General features: G+C 40.1%; 1 protein-coding gene across 2 annotated transcripts in view; it reads right to left on the bottom strand.

Annotated features, from left to right (window-relative positions):
* The window catches only part of LOC106094171 (microcephalin), a 55,890-nt gene extending 44,052 nt beyond the window's left edge, over positions 1-11,838 (bottom strand). For both annotated transcript variants that reach the window (XM_013261373.2, XM_013261380.2), the window contains exons 1-4: positions 11,314-11,838; positions 7,984-8,281; positions 7,704-7,913; positions 7,381-7,573 (exon numbers count right to left, since the gene is read on the bottom strand). In XM_013261373.2, coding sequence (XP_013116827.2) covers positions 7,381-7,573; positions 7,704-7,913; positions 7,984-8,281; positions 11,314-11,677 — 1,065 coding nt within the window. In that variant the 5' untranslated portion in view covers positions 11,678-11,838. The remainder of the gene's footprint in view (positions 1-7,380; positions 7,574-7,703; positions 7,914-7,983; positions 8,282-11,313) is intronic.
* Positions 11,839-12,114: the final 276 nt, after the last annotated feature.

Here is a 12,114-nt window from a genome sequence, read left to right as displayed (position 1 = left end):
TCATGACAGATCACTGTCTAATTGGAAAACATGCCGACAGACTGAAGGTTGTCAACAACGACTTTTGCAGAAGCAGTAGGGACATCGAGGAAGAAGAGACTATAGAACACCTTCTGTGTGTGTGTGTCCCGCACTAGCAGTCAGGAGTTTCACTTTAGGTTCTCATTTCTTTGTGAACCTGTCTGATTTAGTGGATGAGAACATTCGCAAGTTATTGGGTTTTTTAAAGCTGTCTGGATGGCTCAGCAGTAGGAACTAGAAGGCATCTTCCTTCTTCTGTTCCTGTGGTATAACAATGAACGAAAACGCATGGCAGACTGCCACTTAAACCCTATCTAACCTAACCTAGTATATATAAGTGTATTGCCTATGAACATTTCATTAAGGAACAAGAACAAACATCTCTCATATCAATGAGTGCTGTTCGAATCAAGTTTAAGCTCAATAATAAGGGGCCTCCTTTTTATAGCCGAGTCCGAACGGCGTGCCGCAGTGCGACACCTCTTTGTGGATAAATATTTACATGGCTGCCATACCAAATTTTACACTACCTCACAAATGTCGCCAGCATTAGGATGGGATAACCACCGTTAAAAGTTTTTCTGATGTTCTCGCCAGTATTCGAACACAGGCGTTCAGCGTCATAGGCGGATACGCTAACCCCTGCGCTACGGTGGCCTCCTAGTGGATAGAGATGTATCTTGAAACTCAATGTAAGAAATGATTCAAACATGAAATCAAACATTATTTGCTGACCACATAAGAATGTACATATGTAAATAAGCACAGCGATTGTGTGCGTCTCCTGTTCAAAGGGAGAGGTTAAAACATGCAAACGAGAGAATCTAGAACATCAGCGGCACTAAAAGAGAAAAAAATATCACAACATGCTCGTGCTGTCTCGGCCTAATAAATATTCGAGTAATGTATAAAACGCAAGTCCATGGTGGCTTATCTGCATCTCCCATCTTTTAAAACAGCAACAACACAAGATTTATAAGAACCTCTGCAGCAATAAAATCATACGGCTATATTTTTTTCTCTTTAACGACTTTAACTTTCATAACTGAGAGATAGTATCGTAAAAAAAGCTTTGTCCCCAATGTTTAATATTTTAAGCAACAAACCATAAACGCAAGTCCAAATTTATGGTGGCCCTTAAATCATAGTTAATAGTTAATTAAATTATTTTAGCTTATTCACCTGTCTTTCTTATCTAAAATCTTTGGTTGATTTTAAGTATTCCTAAAGTGCTTTGATAAAGATTTACGATAGTGAAATAAAAACTAATCTTATCTATTATTTAGTTCCCACGACTTCGAAATGTCGTTTTATATTACAAAGAGATTCGCATAGTATGTAATTAAATTAAATTAACCAGCATATCTTTTGTATAACAACAATAAAGCAAAAGCTAAAGATAACACATTTCAAAGAAAATCATAATCACAATCATACCAAACAGGGAGAATCCACCCACAAGCAACCAGTCGGAAAATGAAGGTGAAATAAAAGGGGGGATAATGAAAGGGAAAAAAAACTCGGGAATGTGATAGTAGTTGCCTTTACTATTCTGAGCACTAATTATCACAAAACACTTGCCCCAGCATAGGATAGCTGTGAGCACCACACATGCTGGAACACTGAGGTCCGATCTGTGTGCGAGTGGTCTCTGACCACTAATTATCACAAAACACTTGGCCCGGCATAGGATAGCTGTGAGCACCACACATGCTGGAACATTGAGGTCAGATATGTGTGCGAGCTACCGGGCGCGTCCACAGATCCATACGGCAGTTGCGTACAATCAGCGGTATCGAGCGGAGTCTCAGTGAGCGGTCGGGTGGCTCCGGCTCTTACATAAATACTGAGTGCCTATGATGCTCGATATGACAAGGCGAGTTATTGGCGCCTTTAAATAACCAATGGCTACCCTGTTTCCAAAGGGAATCGGCCCTTTGGACCGGAAGGAGCCTACAGGTGCTCGACGAGGATCGCCACCGCCACATGAAAATGTGGCTACAACAACAAAACACTTGGTGTCACATTGTATAGCATTTTTTTCCTTCCGCCCATGGCCCTGCGATATATCACAAATACAAGAGTAGAAACTAGATTCTCCAGCCGTTTGCTAGACTGGGGTGTAGACAAGGATACATTGTTGGCTAATTATAAGACCATTGGGCAGTGAGTGGTACATAATACAGCGTCATTGTGGACTCGCCTGTTGAGCCACGCGCATTCGAGGATTAATAAGATATGGAAGTATGCAGCTTCACAAATTGATACAGGCAGTTTTTTTAAGTTGTCCCATTTATCACCTTGGCCAAAGGCACCAGAGCTACCTTAATCTATAAACTTCCGGTTACCATAATTGCCAAGTGTAAGACGTTTATCTTTTGCTAGCTTATTATAATGACAATGAGGGCGGTATATCCTTGAACCAAAAGCTATGGGGATGGCTAAGCTATTCATTGTATTCTTGGTTTCCGAGCCGATGGCTGATCATTGTAATTTACCACAGACGTCACCCGCAAAATAGCTCGTAAACTGTATAGGACGACTACTGCTCTCCGGCACGAGATAACTATGAACACCACACAGGATAGAACTTTGAGCACCGATCTGTAGTGGTTGTTGTTGTTGTAGCAGTGTGTTGTACACTGAGGCGGCAGCCCTTGACGATTAGGGACTTCATCGGGTCAATCCGGTACGTACAACCGGCTGCCATGGGATGTGTTGTTGTCGCAGTATGTTGTACACTGAGGCGGCCGCCCTTGTCGATGAAGCACTCTTCGGGTCAATCCATAGTGGTCATATGTAAAGGTTGATTTTTTAGCTATTATCTTTTTGGCAACACTGGCTCACGCAAGTCTCGTGTTTTGTTTCACTGTCAAGCATCTTCAGTTTGTTCTATAATTTAACCATGAATCGTCTCACAAACGAACAACGTTTGCAAATTATAGAATTTTATTATCAAAATGCGTGCTCTGTTAAGAAAGTTCATCGCGCGATTCTTCTTCAGCAACGAAGCTCATTTATGGATCAATGGGTACGTAAATAAGCAGAATTGTCGATATTGGAGTGAAGATCAGCCAGAAGCATAGCAAGAGCTACCAATGCATCCAGAAAAAGTCACAGTTTGGTAAGGTTTATGGGCTGGTGGCATCATTGGGCCATACTTCTTCAAAGATGATGCGAATCGTAATGTAACTGTGAACGGTGAGCGCTATCGTGAGATGATATCCAACTTTTTGTTTGCCCAAATTTGCAAGAGCTTGACTTGCATGACATGTGGCTTCAACAAGACGGTGCCACATGCCACACAGCACTCGTAACAATGAACTTATTGAGAGGCGAGTTCGGTGAACATTTTATTTCACCTTCGGGAGCGGTCAATTGGTCGACTAGATTGAGCGTTTTAACGCCTTTAGACTATTTTTTTGTGTAGCTATGTCAAAGCTCATGTCTATATAGACAAGCCCACTTCAGCTTCAATTGATGCATTGGAAGACAACATTGAAGCATTTATTTGGAAAGAGTATGCGAAAAATGTATTAAGCGGATGGACCTTTTGAGGCGCAGTAACGCTCAACATTTGCATGAAATAATATTCAATTATTAAATTATATGGACCGTACTATCAAATAATAATTTCATGAATTTTTCTGAATTTTACGTTTTTTTTTTTTTTGAAAAACTTTCCTATAGCTCTTAAAATATCACCCTTTAGTTATCACGAGAAGCTCAGCGATAACTACCGATAGCTATGAATTTTCCTGAATTTTACGTTCTTTTTTTTTTTGAAAAACTTTCCTATAGCTCTTAAAATATCACCCTTTAGTTATCACGAGAAGCTCAGCGATAACTACCGATAGCTATGAACTTTTCTGAATTTTACGTTTTTTTTTTGAAAAACCTTCCTATATCTCTTAAAATTTCACCGTTTAGTTATCACGAGAAGCTCAGCGATAGCTACCGGGCGCGTCCACAGGTTGCGGAATGTGGAATGCTTCGTATATAGAGTAGCTGCAACTGCAGTCGCGGACAATCGGCGGTATCGAGCAAAGAATCCCAGTGAGAGGCCGTGTGGTATCCGCTCTTGCTCAAATACTGAGTGCCTATGATGTTCAATATATCTAAGCGAGTTTTTTTTTCACCTTTAGATAACCTATTGGCCAACACTTTCTCGCAGCGACCGGTCCTTTGGACCAGAAGGAGCTTACTCATTTTTAGGAGATTGACAAGGATTGCTACCTCCGCATGCAAAGTGGCTAGAACAACAAAAGCTTACACGACATCCCCGCACATTTTAGAACGAGGTCAGGTCAATCCGTGAAAGAGGGACTTGAAGTCACCTAGATACTTAACCTTTTTAAGGCTTTCGATACTATTAGTCACGAACATGGCATAAGACGCACCACGCGATGATCACAATTGGAATAGTTTTAATGTCGACCTTAAATTTTTGCAGATCTTTAGAATGGTGCTTTATGCACGTTTCAGTTATTATATTGAACATCAACAACATAAGGAGATAAAAAATGGGGCGAAGTTAACCCCTTCGGCAAAGAAGACTAGTTCCGGCTCAACTGCGTTTCGTCAGATGCAGCCGCCTCAACTCATACGGAGCTAGTATCGGTGCCTTGTGTTATGTGTATGTCCCGATTATAAACAGGAACCCACTGGACTAGAGCTGGCCAAGTATCGATAATCGCAACATTCGATATTTTCGTTAAAGAGAAAAAAATGTTACTCACGCACGTTCACACGCGTCTTTCTTATGACGACTCGCGTTCACGCACGCTCAAGAGTCAAAAATTGTACTCACTTACGACTCACGAGATACGCCCGACTATCGAAACACTCACGACTCATGAAACAATCACGACTCACGAAACACTCACGACTCATGAGACAATCACGACTCACGAGGCAATCACGACTCACGAGAAAATCACGACTCACGAGAAAATCACGACTCACGAGAAAATCACGGCTCACAAGGCACTCACGAGACAATCACAACGTACAAGACACACACGAATCACGAGAAAATCACGACTCACGAGTCATGGTTAAACAAGTATTTTTTTTCTATAAAACGAATAATTTTTTCCATACGTCTCAAATCATGCAGCATTTGAAGGTACATATATTAATGGAGATTAATGTAGACAGATTTGTCCTTTTAAGCATGAGAACAATTTTGTTTTTCGTGTGTTTTTAAACTTTTGTCGTGATTTCCTTGTGCGTCGTGAGCGTTTCATGAGTCGTGAGTGTCTCGTGATTCGTGAGTGTCACGTGAGTCATGATTTTCTCTGAGTCATGATTAGTATCGTGAGCATTATTTCACTCACTCACCCTCACGCACGAAGAATTTTAATTCAATCAGGGTCGCGCACGATCACGTGGTTGGATTTGGATCTCACTCACGAATCACGTTACACACGAGTGATTCACGCATAAGACTACAACTCACGACTCACGTGCACACCTCTAATAACGACAGTATCGATACTATCCTCAATTTCTCATCACCTATATTTCTACAGACTCTTCATTTACTAGATAACCATTGTTCTAAATGAAAAATGGCCACCACGAACAACGATTAGAAATCTGAGGTTTTCTTTTGTTTCATTCATAAGAGTTAGCTAAGAGAGGAGAAAAGAATGGAATGAGAAAAGCCCGGCACTCGACAGCTGTGAGCACCACGCAGGCTGGTGCATTGGGGTCCGATCTGTGTGGTGTTCATTGCTGTCACGAAAAGCTTAGCTACGAGCTACCGTCCACAGGTGGCAGATAGTGGAATGCTCCAAACGGAGTGGCTTGAAAGGCAGTCACGGACAATCAGTGATATCGAGCGGAGAATTTTAGTGAGAGGCCGGGCGACACCGAGTCTTGTACAAATACTGAGTGCCTATGATGCTCGATATGACAAGGCGAGTTATTGGCGCATTTAATAACCAATGCCCACCCTGTTCCCGCGGAGATAGTTCCTTTGGACTGGAACGAGTTTGCTCACCTACAGGAGCTTGACGAGGATCGCAATCCGCACATGAAAATGTTGATATGACAACACAACAACCACAACAGGGGAGAAAGGGAATTGGGAGAACATAAAAACTATTTTCTTCGTTTATTTCTAATCTTTGTACAGGGAGCCTTTTAAGAGTCGATGGTTTATCCACTATTCATTTACTGTCTGTGTATATTTCAAATGAATATGAGAAGTAAAAATTAGGAGATCGATTTATATAAGAGCAATATCAATGCCCAGACCGACCCACTTGACTCAGACCCAGGTCCCTGTGGACGCACCTCATCTTAGTCGCAGAGTTCCTGACACTCAACAGAATCAAGTAGACGAAAGATAGAACACAACAAACTGCTACAACAACAACAACAGACCGAATTCATTAAAAAAAGTAAGTTGGAAGTCATGAGAGAAGTCGTTATACCAAATGTAGCCCAATTGGATTCAAATTGCGCCCTCTATAGGCGCAATTTTTCTTATACATTCAGTGTCGGATCGCTTATTTTTGTTAAATTTTACAAAAAAAATTTAACTTTGCCGATAGTATCGTTAGGAAGAATATAAATAGATATTCATATAAAAAATAAATTATCCATAGTATCGATACTTTATCGATATGTTGCCAGCTCTACTCTGGCGGCACCCCAACTAGGTCGCAGATTTCCTAGGTATGGATACTTAACAGAACAGAAAATTGGGCTACAAAAACAACCACAACACAATTTTATGTTGTCTCAACAATTATATGTTGTCTGGGATTAAGGCCAAGACCAGGTAAATATGGCCCACAGTACTCTTGTCACTTGTTCATATGTTCAGCTAAATCCCATGATACCCCTGCGGTTGCTTCTGTGCACAAAAATGTATTTGTGACCCCCACCAGAAGAATGTATATTCTTAGGTCAGATTGTTTCAATAGGAGGTTTTGCCAGGTGTCAACCAGTCTGATATTGATTTAAAAAGAATTGCCCACTTAAAGCGTTAAGTAGCCTTTTTTCCATTATCTATAAAACTTGTATAAACCAAGGATCGGTTCTAGTTATCGAAAACTCAAAACCCAAAATTTTTTCTCATTTTTTACAAACCTTGCCACATTAAAGTTTAAATACTTGCTTGAAACAAATTTCTATTCAATTAGAGGAATCTCAAAGAGTAAGGTTTGAAAAATATACCCATAGCAATTTTTTGCGTTTTGCGAATACGTTAACTGGAACAGGTCTGATAAAGTGTCCCATATTAATTAAAAAAATTCATTATCGATGTTATCTTTCTCAGTATGAATTTCACAACAATGACGACGTTGGAATATTTTTACCTGTAGTGAAATCAATGCAACTTACCTTCATTTTATCATATAATTCAGGATTCTCATAACGATCTAAATTCGATATAGGATAATCTTTGGGATCACATATACGATTCTTGGTTTTACAAGCTTCTATCCATAAAATCGATACAATCGGTATGCCCCATTGACGGGCCTTTTTAAAGGTTGACATTAGGCCATCTTTAAAAACAACATGGGTGGTATCACTGTAATGCATAAAAATTAAGCATTAAATTAAGTTTTTCTTTTTGCTTGCAAAAAGGAAGGACACATTATAAATCATTCATTGTCTACATAACATTACCACCACCTACGGCATTATAAAGCTGGACATACCGTAACAATTTTAGATTAACACGAGCGCCCAGCGCTTCAATGACTTTTCGTACACCATCTGAACGGTTGTCTTCACCCGATCTAACCTCCACATATACGATTATATCTCGCATGACATCCTTTATGTCGGGTGTTTCCTGAACCGAAAAGTTAAGACTTTGTTCAGATTCCGGAATATCAAAATGGGTATATGGCGATTTGGCGGGAGATCTGGGGTGTTAAAAATGCAAAGAAATTTTAGATCAAAACTTGAAGTTGCTTATAATAAAGCTTTTCTTACGTTATTGCTTTGAGTGCCCTTACTCTAACCGATGCCGAGGGACTATTGAGATCCCTCTGTATACGTGACATTAACATTAGATTGCTGGTTGGGGTCAGGTTCTCGGATGTCGTCTTCACAGTTGTTATGAGTTTATTGACTTTGGGGGTTTGAGGTAGTTGTTGTTTGCTTGGTGTATTCTCTTTTAGACCAACCTTGGTGGCTGCAACCTTCTTGGCAGATTTTAGAGTGTTTTTTATTGTCATATACGTATCATTCTCTTTATCCTCCGGACAATCGGCATAGTCACCCAGTTTACCTACGAATAATAATAATGCGGGAGGTTGTTGTAGAACGTTTTTACAAATGCTTTGTAATGTTATTATCTGTTTTTGTGGGAGAAAACTTGTTTATAAATTATTTTCCCCCTTCTTTTTTTTTATTCGCTCGTTTTACAACTTTGACTATTCACAATAAGAATAAGTTCTACACATGCAATCAGTGGCAACGTATCGTACAATAACGTAGTGGGTGTTTAATTCACAGTATGTTAATTAATTTATTTTTATTAGTAGTGTTGTATGGCTCCAAATATGTTAAAAAAATGCAAAACATACAACAAAAATATACAAACAACAAAAGAAAGTAACTGGGATTTGAATGCCGGCGACCTTCAGCTTGCTTTAGAAACTTTTGTTCATCGTTGTAAAAATTTTAGTGTTGTTTGCGAAACGAATCTGGACGGTAGATGTTTTTTCATTTAAATATTTAATTTGAATTCTAATTTGAGGCATGGAATATTTCCAAGCTAGAAACATTTTTAACCTGAGCTTGATTTGCAACCAAGGTAAAGGTATAATGAAGTAGATTACGAATTTGCAAAAAGCTCAAGGAAATGTTGTAACCTTACCAACTTTGGACTTCCCTAGTTTTGCAACATCGGTCGAAGGGAGGAACGAATATCAATTTTATATATGATGTTTCGTTAAATGTTTGCACATCTCAAATTCCACGCTCTCCGAACTTGGGAAAACTGGCAACGGCTTATTAGCAAGGCTATATAGCGGCACGATGGCAAACCATTGCAACTCTATCAAAAAGGCCTCAAATCCTTACTTCGGTACAAACCGACTTTCCCAAAGTATTGTAAGAGTATGCGTAAGACTAGATTAGGTTAGCTCTACCAAAAAGGCCTCAAAATCCTTACTTCAGTACAAAGCGACTTTTTAAAAGAATTGACGACCAAGAGTATGAGTAAGACTAGATTAGGTTAGGCCGAAAAGAGTGTGCGGCTATTAATACATCCCATAATGATATGCACATATGCCTAAGCCAGTATTCAGCATGTTGTAAACCGAAAAAGTATCCTCGAAAAGTTCCTAAGGCCAAAACAGAATGAGCGCGTTGAGCTTTGGTTCTAAGCGTCGCGTTGCAAAAATGCAACTCTGCACACAAATTCCACAAAAGCAACGCAGAAAAGTTAAACAATTTTCAACTTTGACGCTTGAAACCGAGCTTCATTCGGTGTTGCCACACTTGAAGTAGTGTTTTTGGTCGTCAAAGTTAAAAATTGTTTAACTTTTGCGTGTTGCTTTTTTAACATTTGTATGCAGAGTTGCATTTTTCAACGCGACGCTCCTCCGTGCTGCTCACAAAATTCTTAATCATTTAACATTGTATGCCCCTATGCTGGTTCAGATCTGGTATCGTAGACACATCCACGTGCCGGAGTCTGTTAGCCGCGAAATGCGGACTTTGACGTAATTCTCATCTTCCAGCCCACATGCCCTACACAAGCCACGAGATAGATGTGAGCACCATACTGGCTGAAACATTGAGGTCCGATCTGTCTGATGTTCATTGTTCTGACGAGAAGCCTAGCTGCAAGCTACCGGGAGCGTCCACAGCTTGCGGGTAGTGGAATGGTCCCTAGCAGCAGCATCGGCATTAGCGGACAAGCAGCGGCAGTTGCGGACAAGTTTCAATGAGAGGCCAGGCGGCACCGGCTCTTCAACAAATACTGAGTGCCTATGATGCTCGATATGACAAGGCGATTTATTGGCGGCTTTAAATGACCAATGGCTACCTTGTTCCCGCGGCGATCGGTCCTTTGGACCGAAACGAGCTTGCTCACCCACAGGAGCTCGACGAGGATCGCCACCTCCACAAGAAAATGTGGCTACGACAACAACAACGCAGTCACATAAGTGTGTCTGGATGCCAAAGCGACCCGTTATGCAAAGGAAAGCCATACTAACGTCCTACCTGATTCCTTTCAGTAATGCTCTCGTCTTCTCACTATCCCGATTCTTCCAGTGTTTCCGTTATCCTACCGATCGTTTCAATGTTCCAAAGTGATATCAGCGCGTTCGTTTTTAATTTTTATCCGATTGGCTGCAATATAGTATTTAAAGCTCTCTTAAGCCCTCTAACACACACACCAGGCAAGGCCAGTTGTTTTTCCTTATCAATTTCTCCGGAATTGTAAAATGTGCGGCAATTTTCGATACGGGATTCTTGTAGCTCTTAAATCATAAGAGAGACCTCATGTTGGATAATGATGTTCTAGAAAAGCGATGGGCCCCGAGACTGATCTAGACCGAGAGGTTCAACACTACAAGATTGAACCTCTTTCTCAAGCATCTTATGAGGCGGAACTAAATATCATATTCGAGGATATGGTAGCGAAAGCGATGAACCATTTGCCGCCCATTCCAGCAGATCCTCCCTCGTCAAACTAGTATTGTTCTTCTCAACTTTGTTTCGGCAAATACAGCCGCCTCAATTAATAATGAGTTAGGATTGTCCTAACGGTCCAAATTTGTCCGGTTTGGAACTAGAGAACACACAGCATCTGTTCATTTGCCCAACAAATCCTACTCGACTGAGCACCAGATCACTCTGCTATCAACCCAGCACTTGGCAGCCGGTTGTACGTACCGGATTGACCTGATGGAGTTCTTCATCGGCAAGAGCTGCCACTGCTACAACAACTGCAACAACTCTTGACGCATCCAACCCTAGTTGCTATGGTCCTATATCTGGATATTGAAAAGAACTCAGCAAACAAATGCAGTATCATGAATACATATCATACTTCTGCAACAACAAAATAAAATATTAGTATACCCCCATACTATGGTAGTGTTGGGTACAATTTCTCCCCACACCAAACATCTACATCTACGATACGTTCTGATACAATACGTTCACCAATGATTTGTCTGTTCCACCCACCAACATACAAAACGAAGTAAATTGGTAAACAAATAAACCAAATATTAAAAAAAAAACTCTTTAACTGGGATATTACTTGAAATTTAATAGAATTGATTTTCGCACCCAACTTACCCAAAGCATTTTTCTTGGTTGGTGTTTTCATGAGTATGTTTTTAAAGGGACTACCAGGGTTACACTGAACATTGTTATCATCCAATTGTTGTGGCGGCGAAATACTGGATGCACTGCTTAAGCCACTATCATTACTATTGCAGTTTAGATTTTCAATGGCCACTGCATTGTTGGGCTTGAAGACATCCGCAAGGCGCTCACCATGCGTTTTCGATGTTTTTGTTGTTACCTTTTCTTCCAATTGTTTTTGTTGTAAAGGTTGTTTTTTCTGAACAGCCAATGGCTTCGAACTTGCACTTTGAGCCACCACTGTACCATAATTCATTTTTTTCCATGTTGGAGCACGGACCACGAATCGATCCATTTTTAATCAAGTTAACATAACAAAATTATAGAACAAAAAGCGGTCAACGAAAGTCCCGCTAACGAGTTTAGTATCTGTGAAACTTTATTAATAATACACGAACGCGATAGTTAATGTCCTTCAAAAGCAAAATACAGACTATGATCACCGCCACTACAAAATAATTTAAAATGATGCGTCTCAGTGTTGTCAAATTGTGTAGTAGATTTCAAATTATCGTACTCTGAATCATGGTCAAGAAAATATCAGACATTGGTTTAAATCGTAATTTACAACTAACGAATATGAAATATTGCCTGCTTATTGTTATTGAATTCTAATAATGGGTTCGGTAATAGAAATAAGAGAAGATTTTTTAAAATCAAATTCCCCAGTGATGTCAAAATAAACATCGCTGTAAATGTTTTCATTGTATTGTCCAAAAGCAGGGTTGCATT

Source organism: Stomoxys calcitrans, chromosome 5, assembly GCF_963082655.1.
Source record: "Stomoxys calcitrans chromosome 5, idStoCalc2.1, whole genome shotgun sequence".
NCBI classification, from domain to species: Eukaryota; Metazoa; Arthropoda; class Insecta; order Diptera; family Muscidae; genus Stomoxys; species Stomoxys calcitrans.
This window is presented reverse-complemented; position numbering and strand designations above follow the sequence as displayed.